General features: G+C 41.2%; 1 protein-coding gene across 1 annotated transcript in view; it reads right to left on the bottom strand.

The window, feature by feature from the left end:
- GOLM2 (golgi membrane protein 2) overlaps window positions 1–17,776 on the bottom strand; it is a gene marked incomplete at its 5' end in the record, with an annotated part of 117,949 nt that overhangs the window by 59,611 nt on the left and 40,562 nt on the right. The window contains 3 exon segments of the mRNA NM_001133187.1: window positions 10,024–10,104; window positions 10,434–10,578; window positions 16,296–16,386. Coding sequence (NP_001126659.1) covers window positions 10,024–10,104; window positions 10,434–10,578; window positions 16,296–16,386 — 317 coding nt within the window.

Below are 17,776 nucleotides of genomic sequence, written 5' to 3'. Positions count from 1 at the left end.
TTGTAGTCGCTACTGCTGGGTCACACCTGAAGCCAGCATTTCTCAGAGTCTCACTCAAGGCCATGGCATCTACTATCTGGTTACCACTGCTGATTATTCAGGGCCCAAGGGCTCTTTAGTTAGCAGGTGATGAATCTTGCCAGGACTAGGTCCTTCCCTTTAAGGCAGGAGGTTCCCTTCTGGCGCTGACTGTGTCTAGACACTATAGGCATCTAGGGCCTGGAATAGGGGTCTCACAACTCTACTTGGTACCCTAGATGACTGTGACTGAGCTGGTATTCAAGTTGCAAAACGAAGTCCTCTTTACTCTTCCCTTTCCTGTCCGCAAACAGAAGGAAGGGGTCTCTTTTGTACTGGCAAGCTGCACTGGCTGGCACTGTGTGGAAGGGGTGACACAAGCACTTCCTTAGTCACTCTGGCTGTGGTCTCACTAGGTTGTGTGCCCCCACAAGACCACTGGCTCTGATCCCAGCACTACTCTAGTACTTGCCTGGGGGTTGTAGTCCTTCTAGCCTAGACTGCTTTTCTAGTTCATTTAAGACCCCAAAGCACTCTAGCTCGCGGTGGCAAGGCTAGCCAAAACTCAAGTTCTGCTTGCTGGGAGAGAAAATTTCCCTTCTGACTAGGGTTAGTCCACAGGCTTCCTCTGTGGGCATTGGCTGAGTTCTGCTCAGTGCTGGCAGCACTAAGTTCCAATGCAAAGTCTCACAATTACTGCACTCTCACTACTGAAAGTGTACAGATTCTCTCTCCATGCCACAAGGCCACTGCAGGGGTTGGGGGGTGGTGTCTTCAATTCAAGACTGTCTTTCCTACTCCTTCCATGCCCCTTTTAACAATATTAAGTTAAAACCAGGTACTGTGATTGCTCACCTGATTTTTGGTTCTCATGAAGGTACTTTTCTGTGTAGACAGTTGTCAAATTTGGTGCTACTGCAGGGAGGACAATCAGTGGAGGCTTCTATTCAGCTATCTCGCTCTGCCTCCTCTCTCTCTCTCTCTCTTTTTTTTTTTAGACAGGGTCTCTCTCTGTCACCCAGACTGGAGTACAGTGGTGCAATCAATCACAGCTCACTGCAATCTCGAACTCCTGGGCTCAGGTGATCCTCCCACCTCAGCTTCCCAAGTAGCTAGGACTACAGGTGTGTGCCACTATTCCTAGCCAAATTTTTTTTTTCCTAAGACATGAGGTCTTGTTATGTTGCCCAGGCCTCGAACTCCTGGCCTCAAGCAATCCTCTCGCCTAGGCTTCCCAAAGTGTTGGGATTACAGGCGTGAGCCACTACACCTAGCCTCTCTTTAAATTTTTTAAATAATGATTTTTTCGAATAGGTAGTTTGTTAGTATTATACAAAAATTTAAAAGTTCAGAAGATTATATAATGAAAAGCAAGTCACCTTTTCATCCCTGTCCCAATCTTCTGCCCCATAAAACCACTATTACTGGTTTCAATCTAGAGCAGTACTATCCAACAGAACTTTCTACAATAATGAAAATGTTCTGAATTGGTGCTGTCCAACACAGTTGCCTTTAGCCACAGGTAACTACTAAGTAAGCACTTTAAGTGTAGCTAGTTTGACTAAGAAACTGAATTTAATTTTACCTAAATGTAATGAATTTAAATGTAAATAGCCACATGCGACCAGTGGCTGGCTACTGCATTAATACAGTATAGATCTAGAGAATCTGTCTAGAGTAAAGGTTTTTCTGCCTTAGCTACATAATGTAATCACCTAGTGACCATTTAAACCTTCAATGCCCAAGTCAAACCCCAGACCAAATATAATAAAATCTCTGGAATAGAATTTAGGCATCAGTATCTTTTTTTTTTTTTCAAGCTCCCCAGTGATTCCAATATGCAACCACCATTCGAAGCCTCTGTTCTAGAAAATCTGTTATCTTACAAATAGATTACCTCTACCTAATATTTAAAAACTAAAAGCCTGGCCAGGTGCTGTGGCTCACACCTGTAATCCCAGAACTTTGGGAGGCCGAGGCGGGTGGATGACCTGAGGTCAGGAGTTCAAGACCAGCCTGGCCAACATGTTGAAACCCCATCTCTACTAAAAATACAAAAAATTAGCCAGGCATGGTGGCGGGCGCCTGTAATCTCAGCTACTTGGGAGGCTGAGACAGGAGAATTGCTTGAACCCAGGAGGCGCAGGTTGCAGTGAGCCGAGATCACGCTACTATACTTCAGCCTGGACAACAGAGCGAGACTCTGTCTCACACGCACACACACACACAAAAAACCTAAAAGCTTTTCCTGGATGCTGTTGATAGAAAAAAAAATAAAAATAAAGAAAAATAAGAACCAAGAGGAGTAATTTTTTTCTTTCCAAGTTATTAATTAGGAAAATAACTTTCAATTGCTCAGGTACATAAATGTCTTTATACCTATAGAGGGTTCCCCCAAAGTAAGTCAATAGGGGTAATTTTTACATTTTTACTGGGACTGATTGGATTTTTAAAGCTAAAAAAGTTTCCAAGAAAGAAATACGATTTTCCTCTTTGTTTATAGGTATAATACAAGGAAGATATTTGCATTGCATACTGTTAAAGAACTCCTAAATATCAAGAAGAAAGGCTGGGCGCAGTGCCTTACACCTGTAATCCTAGCACTTTGGGAGGCCAAGGCGGACGGATTACCTGAGCTCAGGAGTTCGAGACCAGCCTGGGCAATACAGTCGAAACCCCGTCTCTACTAAAATACAAAAAATTAGCTGGGCGTGGTGGCGGGCGCCTGTAGTCCCAGCTGCTCAGAGGCTGAGGCAGCAGAATGGCATGAACCCGGGAGGCAGAGCTTGCAGTGGGCTGAGATCGCGCCACTGCACACCAGCCTGGGCGACAGAGTGAGACTCTGTCTCAAAAAAAAAAATTAGCTGGATGTGGTGGTGGGCACCTGTAATCCCAGCTACTCAGGAGGCTGCAGCAGGAGAATTGCTTGAACCTGGGAGGCGGCAGTTGCAGTGAGCTGAGATCGCACTACGCACTCCAGCCTTGGCTACAAGAGCGAAACTCCATCTCAAAAAATAAAAAAATAGGCCTGGCACGGTGGCTCACGCCTGTAATCCCAGCACTTTGGGAGGCCGAGGCGGGCAGATCACGAGGTCAGGAGATCGAGACCATCCTGGCTAATATGGTGAAACCCCGTCTCTACTAAAAACAAAAAAAAAATTATCCAGGCGTGGTGGCGGGTGCCTGTAGTCCCAGCTACTTGTGGCGGGTGCCTGTAGTCCCAGCTACTCAGGAGGCTGAGGCAAGAGAATGGCATGAACCCGGGAGGCACAGCTTGCAGTGAGCCAAGATCACGCCACTGCACTCCAGCCTGGGCGACAGAACGACACTCCGACTCAAAAAAAAAAAAATTAATTAAAAATAAATAAATAAATAAATAAATAAATAAATAAATAAATAAGTTTTGCATGTGGTGGCACAAGCCTGTAATCGCAGCCCCTCTAGAAGGTGAGGCAGAAGGATTACTTGGGTCTAGGAGTTTGAGGCTGCAGTAAGCTATGACCATGCCACTGTACTCCAGCCTGGATGACAGAATAAGATCCTGTCTCTAAAAATAAAAAATAATAAATAACAAAAAGATTTTAAAAGTTTAAAAACTACTGATATAAATATGTAACTGCCTAACATTACAGTTATCTAAATCAGCATATAGGTAAGTATCCAGGTCAAGAAGGTAATTCATTAAATCATAAAGCTCCTGTAAAGTCTTGGTGATTAGTTCCAAATCAAACATTAAAAACAAACAAAACCCAGTAAGGTTTCACTGTATGGCTTTGGGAGCTGAGAAGCTGAAACAAAATGCTAACCCTAGGCACATGCTCTATAACCCTTGACTGTTTCAGAGGTGTATATATATATATACACACATATATAAATTTTTTTTTTTTTTGGATTCAGGGTCTCGCTGTGACATCAGGCTGGAATGCAGTGGTGTGATCTCTGCTCACTGCAGCCTCCGCCTCCTGGGCTCAAGCAGTTCTCCCACCTTGGCCTCCTGAGTAGCTGAGACTACAGGCGTGCGCCACCATGACTGACTAATTTTTCTATTTCTTGTAGACATAGGGTTTCATCATGTTGCTCAGGCTGGTCTCAAACTCCTGGGCTCAAGCAACTCTCCCGTCTCAGCCTATCCAGCTGTAATCTCAGCTAAGATTACAGACGTGAGCCACTGTGCCCGGCCTCAGAGGTATATTTAAAGATAGTTTCGCATTGCTCTACCGTAATTTCTAGTATGGTCCTAGCTATCTTAAACAAAACTGTCAGTACATATAACAGTCCATTTTTAAATTACAAGGATATATTTTTTTCTTTTTCTTTCTTTCTTTTTTTTTTTTGAGACAGAGTCTCACTCTGTTGTTCAGGCTGGAGTGTAGTGGCGTGATCTCAGTTCACTGCAGCTCTGCCTCCTGGGCTCAAGGGATTCTCCTGCCTCAGCCTCCCAAGTAGCTGGAATTACAGGTGTGTGCCATCATGCCCAGCTAATTTTATATTTTTAGCAGAGACAAGGTTTCACCATGTTGGCCAGGCTGGTCTCAAACTTCTGGCCTCAAGTGATCAGCCCGCCTCAGCCTCCTAAAGTGCTGGGATTACAGGTATGAGCCACTATGCCCAGCCAGGATATGTTCTTTTCTCTGCTTCCTCTTTGGGGTTACTGCCTCTATAGCTAATAGGACACCACATATACACCAGAACTTGCATTGACATTAAGAATTTTGGCATACTCTACTTCAGGAAGAAAAAGACAAAACTGAGGAAAAGGAGTGGCAAAGAGATTAAAAATGGGGCTATAATTACATGAAATAATAATAACAACAACAGCTAAGTTTTTTTTTTTTTTTTTTTTTTGAGACAGAGTCTTGCTCTGTCTCCCAGGTTGGAGTGCAGAGGCGTGATTTTCGCTCACTGCAACCTCTGCCTTCTGGATTCTAGCGATTCTCCTGCCTCAGCCTCCCGAGTAGCTGGGACTACAGGTGCCCGCCACCACACCCAGCTAATTTTTGTATTTTTAGCAGAGATGGGGTTTCACCATGTTGGCCAGGGGGTCTTGAACTCCTGACGTCAAGTGATCTACCTGCCTCAGCCTCCCAAAGTGCTGAGATTACAGGCATGAGCCACTGCACCCGGCCAACAGAAACTAAGATTTATATAGCACTTGCTATGTGCCAGGCACTGTTCTAAGTGTTTTACATTTAAATTTCACAACATTCCTGTCAGGCTGGAATTGTTATTATTCTATTTTACATATAAGGGCAAAAAAATGGTCACATAATTGTTAAAAGATAAGAACCAAAGGTTTGAATCTAGGCAATTTGACTCCAGAGACCATTGTCTCATCATTAAAGATAGCCTGATAATTCAACCATACACATTTACTGGGACCCTGCTATATGCAAGGCAGCATGTAGGGAGCTCAAGATACAAAGATATGAAATGGCTTTCCTTCGTGTTTGCGTCCGAATGATCACAGAGCTCAAAGTTTCCTTCTACTAGTTACCATTTCAAAATAATCTTTACACTCAAAATACTTCCTCAAATAATTAAGGATAATTGCTATGAAAAATGATTATCAAAGCAAAGCACCAATAGTTTAAAGAGCTTCAAATATTAATCCAGGCCAGGCATGGTGGCTCACACCTGTAGTTACAGTGCTTTGGGAGGCTGAGGTGGGAGGACTGCTTGAGCCTAGGAGTTTGAGATCAGCCTGGATAACATAGCGACACCCTGTCTCTACAAACAACAACAACAACAACAAAATTAGCTGGGTGTGGTGGCACATGCCTGTAGTCCCAGCTACTCGGGAGCCAATGTGGGGAGTACCACTTGAGCCCAGGAGGTCAAGGCTTCAGTGAGCCATGATCATGCCACTGCACTCCAGCCTAGGTGACAGAGCAAGACCCTGTCCCAAAAAATATAAATAAATAAAAATAAAAGTAAAAAAAAAACTTAATCCAGAGGAAGGCCTTTAATATGCCATGACAGTGTAGAAAATGTCTGCATATGGAGACATTTTTTACATTAACGATCAATTTACACAAAATGTTAATACACTTGGTGTTTTTCCCAGTTCCAAATTATAGTGCTGCAACCATGTAAGTTGCATATGGCAAGTTCACGTTGTAAAAATCAGATATGAATTTGTTGGCATCTCATCAAAAGTAGCACTATTCATTCTTATAAAATCTAATAAAATTGGCCAGGCGCGGTGGCTCACGCCTGTAATCCCAGCACTTTGGAAGGCCGAGGTGGGTGGATCATGAGGTCAGGAGTTCAGGATCAGCCTGACCAAGATGGTGAAACCCCGTCTCTACTAAAAATACAAAAAAAATTAGCCGGGCATGGTGGTGGGCGCTGTAATCCCAGCTACTCAGGAGGCTAAGGCAGAGAACTGCTTAAACCCGGGAGGCAGAGGATGCAGTGAGCCAAGATCGCGCCACTGCACTCCAGGCTGGGCGACAGAGTGAAACTTGGTCTCAAAAAAAAAAAAAAAAAAAAAAATCTAATAAAATTGTTGTGTACTTTTTAAAAATTATTATTAAGAAAGCAGAAGAGGCGAGATAAGATTTCTATCCTGCTGGAGTGGTTCATGTATGAAAGACATTTGAAAACCAACTGTATGATATGGTCAAGACAAGATCTCTAAGATCTCTTGTATTCCCATTTCATTTTACCCTAAACACTGGAATTTCCTGGTGACTGGGTAATAAATTATGACCAATGAGAAAATAAATGGAGACATTACACATTTAGAGTAATAATGATAAAATTTTAACTTGAAAAGTATGTGGAAATAGGCCGGGCATGGTGGCTTACGCCTGTAATCCCAGCATTTTGGGAGACTGAGGCGGGCGGATCACAAGGTCGGGAGATCGAGACCATCCTGGCTAACATGGTGAAACCCTGTCTCTGCTAGAAATACAAAAAATTAGCTGGATGTGATGGTGGGCACCTGTAGTCCCAGCTACTTGGGAGGCTGAGGCAGGAGAATGGCGTGAACCTGGGAGGCGAAGCTTGCAGTGAGCCAAGATCGCATCACTGCACTCCAGCCTGGGCTACAGAGTAAGACTCTGTCTCAAAAAAAAAAAAAAAAAAAAAAAAGAGAAAAGTATGTGGAAATAAATAATAGAGGTTAAAAATTATATATATTTAAATACAAATAATACATTTTGCAGGTATATTACATGAAAAATACATGTATGCAGGTAGCCAACTGTTGCTCATATCTGAATAGAGTGCTTCTATGTATCAGAAACCAGCAGTATGTCCTTGACAAAACTTTGGGTATAGTTTTTAAAATATACAAGCACAATGTAAAATAGATTAATCAACCTAAAACTCAACTGTGTCTAGGACTAGAGTAAGTGCTACAAAAATTTAGAAGAATACAGAGTTCCTGCTCTGAACATTTCTTTAAATTAATATCTAAGTCAGTGGTTCTCAAATTTTAGCATAGATCAAAATCACTAGGAGAGCTTTTTAAAACAAATTGCTGGGCTCCATTCCAAAATTTCTGATTAAGCAGGTCTGGAATGAGACCTAAGAATTTGCGTGTCTAACAAGTTCCTGGGTAATGCTGGTACTGCTGACGCAAAGACCACACTTTAAAAATCACTGAATTACAGCTAGGCACCACAGCTCCCGCCTATAATCCCAGTGCTTTGAGAGGCTGAGGCGGGACTATTGCTTGAAGACTGGAGTTAAAGAGTAGCCTGGGCAACAGTGAGGCACCGTCTCTACAGAAATAAAAATATTAGCCAGGTGTGGTGGCGTGTGCCTGTAGTCCTAGGAGGCTGAGGTGGGAGGATGGCTTGAGCCTAGGAGTTTCAGGCCACCATCAACTATGATCACTGCACTCTAGCCTGGGCAACAGAACGAGACCCTGTCTCTGAAAAAAATATATGTAATTTTTGGCTCTCTCTAGATATATTTTTTGGCTGGGTGCAGTGACCCATGGTTGTAATCCCAGCACTTTGGGAGTCTGAAGTGGGAGGATCACGTAAGCCCAGGAGTTTGAGATTAGTCTGGGCAACATGGTGAGACCTCGTCTCTACAAAAAAATAAAGAAAACAGGCTGGGCATGGTAGCTGATGCCTGTAATCCCTGCATTTTGGGAGGCCAAGGCAGGCAGATCACTTAAGGCTAGGAGTTCGAGACCAGCCTGGGCAACATGGTGAGACCTTGTCTCTACAAAAAAATAAAGAAAATAGGCTGGGCATGGTAGTTGATGTCTGTAATCCCTGCATTTTGGGAGGCCAAGGCAGGCAGATCGCTTAAGGCTAGGAGTTCGAGACTAGCCTGGGCAACATGGTGAAAACTTATCTCTACAAAAAAACTATAAAAATTAGTCAGGTGTGGTGGCACATGCCTGTAGTCCCTGCTACTCAGGAGGAGGTGGGAAGATCGCTTATGCCCAGGAGATCAAGGCTGCAGTGAGCTGCGATCATGCCACTGCACTCTGGCCTGGGTGACAGAGCGAGATCCCATATCACAAAAAAAAAAAAAATAAAGAAAATAAAAAATAAAATTAGCTGGGCATGATGGCACACACCTGTAGTCTCAGTTATTCAGGAAGCTGAGGTGGGTGGATAGCTTGCGCCCAGGAGATCAAGACTGCAGTGAGCCATGACTGCACCACTGCACTCCAGCATGGGTGACAGAGTGAGACCCTGTCTCAAAATTTTAAAAAGAGGCCAGGCTTGGTGGCTCATGCTTGTAATCCCAGCACTTTGGGAGGCCAAGGTGGGAGAATCACTTGAGGTTAGGAGTTTGAGACCAGCTGGCCAACATGGTGAAACCTCGTCTCTACTGAAAATACAAAAATTAGCTGAGCTTGGTGGCACACACCTGTAATCCCAGCTACTCAGGAGGATGAGGCAGGAGAAATGCTTGAATCTGGGAAGCTGAGGTTGCAGGGAGCCAAGATGGCGCCACCGCACTCCAGCCTGGGCAACAGAGAGAGACTGCATCTCAAAATTAATTAATTAATTAATTTTAAAAAATCACTGGATTACTTCATTGTCTTACAAACAAAGCTTGCTAATTCTGATTCTTTATTTTCAAATTTATGTTATTGCTTTTGTCCTTACCTTTATTTTAGGGGAAATCACTATGAATTGGAAACCCATAAGAATTTGAGAAGACAATAAAACTATATCAATGAAAGGACAAATATTTCATTTATTTGATCTAAACATTCAGCAATTTCAGTCATGTACAACTAGCTATAATCACAGAAGTAATTACTGAGGCTGAGAAGAAATAAAATCAGCCAAAAGCAGCAGAGGCATGCTGTTAATTTCTTATTTTTCTACCATAATAATTGGAGTCAGCAGGGAGGAGTACCATTAACAGCCAAGAAACATAGATATGGCAAGAAAAACAAAGAAGACACATGAAGGAAAAAAATGAAGGGGATTAGGATAGCAGCAAGTGGGATCAGGACTTCAAGTGAAAATGGATAAGAAGCAGACACATTAAGGAGGAAAGAGACATACAATGAACAGAAGTGGCCAGAAAAGAAGAAAAAAAAATGTTAAACAAACTATCCGAAAGTGTGGGGTAATTCACTAAAAGGACAAGCCAAGCCCTCAAAACTAAATAATTAAATAACTCTTATTAGGGTATTACTATGCCATATTAAAGCACACCAACAACACAGGAATATGGGCACATTTGGTAGGAAAGAAAAGAGCCATGCATACTTTTAGTAAACATAAATGACTCTATATAGTACAACTGTCATAAGCAAAAACTCTGAGTCGCGAAGAAAAGATTCAAATATAGGTGATTCTTATCAAGGCAAAAACAAGTATTTTATACATCTTAGCAAAAAAATTTATAAAAGTTGGATCCAAAAAAAGTCCTGACAATTAATGGGTACTTAATTAAGTAGAAATATCAATCATCCAGATATCTGTGACTTTTCCAAGTGTTACCCAAAAAGAGAATGGGGTCACATGAAATGTATTATCATCACTTTAGTTGAATTCTCTAACAATTTTTACTTACCAGGGGGAAGATCATCAACTTTTGCTAGGTCATTCTCTTCTATTCCAGGCATCCCTGCATCACCACCTCTTTTGATTTGTTCTGCCCAAGTAACAAAAAGATAGAATTCTATCATTTTTCTTACATAATTTGAAAATGTTTTGAAGGAATATAACAATCAGTTTCTAAAAGTAATAAGCTGCATCAACTGAACATCTTTATATCTTGCTTTGGACATAGCTGTAACTCTAAAATAACTTACTCTTTTTTCTCTTCTATCAAACGATCCAAATTTGAAACAATGCAGACACTTAATCATGTGTGAACTAAAATCAAACAATTTTCTTTATGATTGAAAATATTCACTTCAAAACGGGAAGAAAAAGTCAATATCCTATTAATACAAAACAAAAGAATAATAACAATAATACCTTTCCCATGTGGAATATGATTGCTTGAGGGTTCTTCATTCTTATCTGCAACATTCTCAGCTACTTTTGGAATATTTTTAGGTACTACTTGATCGTTTATATCCAATTCTTTTCCATCATTTGATTGAATCTTGTGGGCCTCTTGCTGTTAGATAAAGATTTGGTAACAATAAGTGTTTTTCAGTTCAAATTGTTAAACCACCGACACAACTATTAATTAAATGTTCTGAAACAGTTCATCTTGTAAAACATATACCATGGGTTCAAATAATGAACAACTGGAGATGCAGGATACATTATTTTCTGTGTGATTTTTATACCTGATAAAAAGTCAAAGAATTAACACTTTTGAAAATCTCTAGCTACAGTAAATGAATGATTTGGTAGGCAGAGGTGACTCTGCTTGGCTATGCTGAGGTGTGTGATTCTGCAAGACAGCCTGCTGAGTACTATAGGTTGCCCTGATGGCCTACAATTGGGCATCTTCCTGGGTGCTATGGGCAGGGTGGGTTCTCTGTAAGCATATGTTAGAACCAAGCAGGATGGCAGAAAGGAGGAGACTGGTACACAGGTGCTTCTTCAAGAGCAAGGGTGAAAAACAGGCAATCTTCTTCCTAAGTGTGCTGGCCACCAAAGCACAGCAAGTAATGGCAGGACAATAAACAGGTCAGTGCTTCCTCCAACCTGTTCCTAACCTAGCATCTTCTTGGAAATGTGAATCTTCAGGTATATGGTTAGGCCTAACTCAATTCTCTTGGTGGACCAGTATTAAGTTTGCCTCCATGGAAAATTGGGAGCAGCAAGGATTCAAGAACACAAGCTTGGGATGCCATATATAGGTTCCTCTAGTCAACATTTAATGCAGCTATAAATGCTTTGTAAACTCTAAAGCAGTATGAAATATAATTCTTAGTAATGTTATAAAAATAGTACGAAAAAATCTATATGGAATCTAGAAAAACAAGAGCCAAATCTTTTTTTTTTTAATTTAATTAATTTATTTATTTATTTTTGAGACAGAGTCCTTGCTCTGTCGCCCAGGCTGGAGTGCAGTGGCGCGATCTCGGCTCACTCCAAGCTCTGCCTCCTGGGTTCATGCCATTCTCCTGCCTTAGCCTCCCAAGTAACTGGGACTACAGGCGCCCACCACCACGCCCAGCTAATTTTTTGTATTTTTAGTAGAGATGGGGTTTCACCGTGTTAGCCAGGATGGTCTCGATCTCCTGACCTTGTGATCCGCCCACCTTGGCCTCCCAAAGTGCTGGGATTACAGGCGTGAGCCACCATGCCCGGCCACAAGAGCCAAATCTTAAGAGTGTGTCACAATAAAGGAGAAAGAGTACTCTGACAATTAGGTGTAGGTATTCCAGTGTCCTGGCAGGTAAAATCAACAATAAATATTTGCATCGTGCTTCATAGTTTCCAAATTGCCTTCATAGCTGTCCTCTAGTAGAAATAAAATTAATAGTTTTGAGAAAAACAAAACTGAGGTATTAAAAAGTTAAGCAGTTTGGGCCAGGCGCGGTGGCTCTTGCCTGTAATCCCAGCACTTTGGGAGGCCGAGGTGGGCGGATCATGAGGTCAGGAGATCGAGACCATCCTGGCTAACACGGTAAAACCCCAACTCTACTAAAAAATACAAAAAATTAGCCGGGTGTAGTGGCGGGTGCCTGTAGTCCTAGTTACTCAGGGGCCTGAGGCAGGAGGATGGCGTGAACCCAGGAGGCGGAGCTTGCAGTGAGCCGAGATCACGCCACTGCGCTCCAGCCTGGGCAACAGTGCAACACTCCATTAAAAAAAAAAAAAAGTTAAGTAGTTTGGGCCAGGCACAGTGGTTCATGCCTGTAATCCCACCACTTTGGGAGGCAGGGGCGGGTGGATCATGAAGTCAGGAGTTTGAGATCAGCCGGACCAACGTAGTGAAACCCCGTCTCTACTAAAAATCTAAAAATTAGTAGGGCATGGTGGTGCACGCCTGTAATCCCAGCTACTCAGGAGGCTGAGGCAGGAGAATCGCTTGAACCCGGGAGGCAGAAGTTACAGTGAGCCGAGATCGGGCCACTGCACTCCAGCTTGGGTGACAAAGCAAGACTCCGTCTCAGAAAAAAAAAAAAAAAATTAAGCAGTTTTGTCCAAAGTCACTAAACTAGAGAATTGTGAAGAAGGAATTCTAACCACAGTCTTTCTGACTCCAAATCCCACATTCCTGTAAGTTGGTAAGCTATAATCAATTCTGATAGTTTAATCATTGATGAATGAAATGATAAACCGAAATTTTTGAACATGTCAATATAAACACCAAGGGTGAGAAAATCCATGAGGTACAACCTGAGCAGCCAGCTTGCATCTCTGTGCATCTTCACTATAATGCTATCTCATAAGGCTATTGCTATAGTACTCTTCACTCTTTTGCAGATGTGGATAAGACAAATATTGAACAAAATTAAAAGTCAACAAGCTACTGTTCAAAAATACTTTTCCATTGAAAATAGTTAACAAAGATGTTGTATCTTTAATGCATTATTGACAGTACCTTTCTATGAATGGACAATATTAATATTAATAAAATAAGATGCTTTTCTAGATGCAATGTTTGTGATTTGGTTAGGGGGCCTCCTGATTGTTTTTCAAATAAATTTCTTATTCTGAAATAATTTTAGATTTACAGAAAAGTAATCACCCCTTACCCAGTTTTCCCTAATGTTAAAATCCTGTTAACCTACCATCCATAATTACCATGATACATTTGTAAAACTAAAAAAGAAAATCAGTATATTATTAGTACCTAAACTCCAGACTTACTTAGATTTCACCAGTTTTTCCACTAAGCCCTTTTTCTGTTTCAGGATCCAATTCAGGATACTACACTGCATTTATTTTAATTTTTTAATTTTTTAATTTTTGAGATGGAGTCTCGTTCTGTTGCCAGGCTGGAGTGCAGTGGTGCAGTACTGGCTCACTGCAACCCCCACTTCCCCATTTCAAAGGATTCTCCTGCCTCAGCCTCCTGAGTAGCTGGGATTACAGGTGCCAGCCACCATGCCTGGATAACTTTTTGTATTTTTAGTAGAGATGGGGTTTCACCATGTTGGCCAGGTTGGTCTCAAACTCCTGACCTCGTGATCCACCCACCTTGGCCTCCCAGAGTGGTGGGATTACAGGCGTGAGCCACTGCCCCTGGCTACTACACTGCATTTAAGTCCTCAGGTTTCCTTAGTCTTCTCTGGGCTATGAGAGTTTCTCTGGCCTTATAGCATGAACGCAGTAAACAAATAAGCATGGCTGTGTCTCAATAAAATTTTATGTATGAACACCAAAATATAAATTTCTTATAATTTTCCCAAGTACTAAGATAATTTTCTCTTGATTTTTTTCAACCATTTGAAAATGTGAAAACCACTTTTGGCCTCTAAACAGTACAAAAACAGGCAGCAAGCTGAATTCAGCCTGCGGCCTATAGTTTGCTGACTTCTTTTCCAGAGTCATTTCTATGATAGACATGTGGCTGGTTAATTAATTTTAAAATTAACAAACAAAAAGATAAAGCCCTGAATACAATTCATGCTTATTTCATATAGCTAACATTGGATTTGTCTCTATAAAAACTCAAATTGCACAGAACCAACTTGCTGTAGTAGTTAAAGAACAGGAAATGAAGGGTGGGGAGTAGAATTAGGTAGCTGATCTAAAGGGTAAGGGCTGATGTGCTACCCAGAAAGGAGAAGTTCTCTGGGCACCTCAATTCCTGCCATGCCTTTTCCATTTAGGGTAGGATAATGGCAAGGAAGAATTGGAGAAGCATTAGTTAATTAATAACATAAAAATAGCCTAGTATAGAAGAACAGAAAGAGAATTACACTGGCTTGGAAAAAAAGGGAAAGCTCTCATCTGTATTCCTTAAGAGAATAGAAGAGAGCAGCCGGGTGTGGTGGCTCACTCCTGTAATCCCAGCACTTTGGGAGGAGGCAAGGCGGGCGGATCACGACGTCAGGAGATCGAGACCATCCTGGCTAACATGGTGAAACCCCGTCTCTACTAAAAATACAAAAAATTAGCTGGGTGTGGTGGCAGGTGCCTGTAGTCCCAGCTACTCGGGAGGCTGAGGCAGGAGAGTGGCGTGAACCTGGGAGGCAGAACTTGCAGTGAGCTGAGATCGTGCCACTGCACTCCAGCCTGGGCGACAGAGTGAGACGCCGTCTCAAAAAAAAAAAAGAGAATAGAAGAGAGCAAACTTATCCCATTATTTATATACTACGCTTATAATGACACAATTGCAATAGCAAACCTCTCTTCCCCTTCCTTTTGTGTTCCATTATGTTCTTTTGACCCTCCAGTGTCTCAATAATACCTTTCGGTTGCCCTCAATGCCTCTACTATGGTAGCTCACTCAGGCCTGCCTTCGTCCACCAATCCATCCTTAAACACCTCTTCAAAGTAGACTGCAGATAGGCAGCAGGTATTCCACTTTGTAGATTCAAAAAATGAAATGGAGAAAGAAATGACACCCTCTATATCCTACTATAAAATTGTGAAAAAGCTAAAAATGAAAACCTGATATCCTTAACTTCTAGTCCTTTAGTTGAGATGCTACCAAAGAGCAAAACAAATACTTTTCACTATTAAATCTTATTTTCCTTTAAATCACAAGAGTTCATAAAAATCATGCCTAGTCAGGTAAGATTACAGGGTATAAAAAAATGAATCGGCCAGGCGCAGTGGCTCACGCCTGTAATCTCAGCACTTTGGGAGGCCGAGGCGGGCAGATCACAAGGTCAGGAGATCGAGACCATCCTCGCTAACATGGTGAAACCCTGTCTCTACTAAAAATACAAAAAATTAGCCAGGCGTGGTGGCAGGCGCCTGTAGTCCGAGCTACTCGGGAGGCTGAGGCAGGAGAATGGCATGAACCCAGGAGGTGGAGCTGGCAGTGAGCCGAGATCACGCCACTGCACTCTAGCCTGGGCGACAGAGCGAGACTCCGTCTCAAAAAAAAAAAAAAAAAATGAATCATGTCCTTAATAACCAGTAATCTTCAGACAATTTCCTCTATTGCTAAAAGAATCTTCATAATACATATTAACTTAAAATGAATTAATAAAAGAATTTGCCCCCCCCAAAAAAAAGTATGAATCAAATTGGTTGTAGTGGCTAGTGTCTCATTTCTGTGCTTTAGGAAAGGGTGTCAGAATAACAGAGACTGATAATAAAGGAAAAAGCGTTTCTTTTTTTCTATTTCTCAAATGCATAAAAAAGGAAGTAGTGAATTTTCAGTAAAAAAGCTGCCCACTTTACAATCTGAGAAATATATTAACAACAAAATTTTTTTTTTAAAAAGATGGATATTTTGGTTCAAAATTAATTTAATTTTTTTTTTTTTTTTTGAAACAGAGTCTCACTCTGTCACCCAGGCTGGAGTGCAGTGGTGCGATCTTGGCTCATTGTAACCTCCTCCATCTCCCGGGCTCAAGCGGTTCTCCTGCCTCAGCCTCCTGAGCAGCTGAGATTACAGGCATGCACCACCAGGCCTGGCTATATTTTGTATTTTTAGTAGAGATGGGGTTTCCCCATGTTGGCCAGGCTGATCTTGAACGCCTGACCTCAAATGAGCCGCCCACCTCAGCCTCCCAAAGTGCTGGGATTACAGGCGTGAACCACCGTGCCTGACCAGTTTTAAGAATTAAGATTATATTTTTGTAAATGTTTAATTTACTCAGAAATAAAGCCATTGTAAATCACTTTTGGAATTAGGCTGGCTGGAAAACTTAAAATATAATGTTTTGTGACAAAATTACAATTTTAATTTCTAAATTACCATGATTTATAACAAAAATGTTTGGATTTAAGTATATTTTAAAAATTTACCTTTTGTTCCTGTAAAAACTGGTCTGCTAACTTTTTAATATTTTCTTCATGTTGTGCTCTCAATTCCTTGATCTGCTGTCCACACTGAAAACTAAATTACAAAGTCATTCTTTTAGATTATATTACCCTGGATTGGATTCTCAAAGTTGTCCAGAAGTTGACACATACATAAGAAAGATAAAACATTCAGTTAGCAGGGGAGAGTGGGCTGGAAAAAACAGAGCATACAAATAGCTCACTATCAAAACTTTTAAAATACTTGAACTTGTAATAGGAGTTAGATAATACTGATAAAGCTAATTGAGATAACAGAAATTACAAAGATAAAAACAATTCTTTTCCTATTATTTCCATAAATTGCATCTATAAAAAAAAACAACTTTCAAAACCAACTTCAATCACAGAAGAGAAAAATACTATAGAAGAGAAAACTGTGAGACCAATTTATAGTAACAGATGAGGAAAGCTAGAACTATGAGAGTTGATAAGGAGTGGCAGCAGAAGATTCATCCAATAGTTAGTAGTTTAAACACTGTAATAAAAGGCTAAACCATAGAATACTAGGAACGAAAGAAACTAATAAAGGAGATAGACTGGTGCCATCAAGAGAAAGTGAACAGCAGCAAAACAGATAAAGATGGTGACTTTCTGCTAGCCAAGTAGTCAAAGGATACACATAGACCAATCATGCAAAAAGAAACAGTTAACAAATATATAGAAAAATGTTAACTTTCACCATTATAAAATGCAAATTAAACTTCCTATATGTGGCTAGGCGGGGTGGCTCACACCTGCAATCCCAGCACTTTGGGAGGCCGAGGCAAGCAGATCACTGGAGGCCAGGAGTTCGAGATCAGTCTGGCCAACACAATGACACCCTGTCTCTACTAAAGATACAAAAAATTTAGCCAGGCATGGTGGTACGTTCCTGTGGTCCCAGCTACTCAGGAGGCTGAGGTATGAGAATTGCTTAAACCCAAGAGGCAGAGATTGCAGTGAGCTGAGATTGTGCCACTGCACTCCAGCCTGGGCATCAGAGACAGACTCAGTCTCCAAAAAAGAAAAACACAAAACACAAAACAAAAAAACCCACCAACTTCCTATATGTATATATATATAGTAGTATCTTATTCCTATACTAACAAAATTAAATTAGAATTAAAACCAAATTTGATAGGGCTATGGGGAAATATCTACATTATAAATGAGTACAATCATTTTAGAAAGCAACCTTTCATCTATGCTATAAAAGCAACAAAATTGGTAAAGCATTCTTTTTGAGGAATTCTACATTTGAGAAAATATACTACTGAAATAACATAAGGGGAGGGGAAATCTTTATTTTTTTATTTATTTTTGAGACAAGGTTTCATTCTGTTGCCCAGACTGGAGTGCAGGCATGATTATGGCTCACTGTAGCCTCAACCTCCTGGGCCCAAGCGATCCTCCCACTTCAGCCTCCGGAGTAGCTGGGACCACAG

Source organism: Pongo abelii, chromosome 16 (genome assembly GCF_028885655.2).
Source record: "Pongo abelii isolate AG06213 chromosome 16, NHGRI_mPonAbe1-v2.0_pri, whole genome shotgun sequence".
In the NCBI taxonomy this organism is placed as follows: Eukaryota; Metazoa; Chordata; class Mammalia; order Primates; family Hominidae; genus Pongo; species Pongo abelii.
The sequence above is the reverse complement of the archived record's forward strand: the minus strand, read 5'-3'. Positions and strand labels throughout refer to the sequence as shown.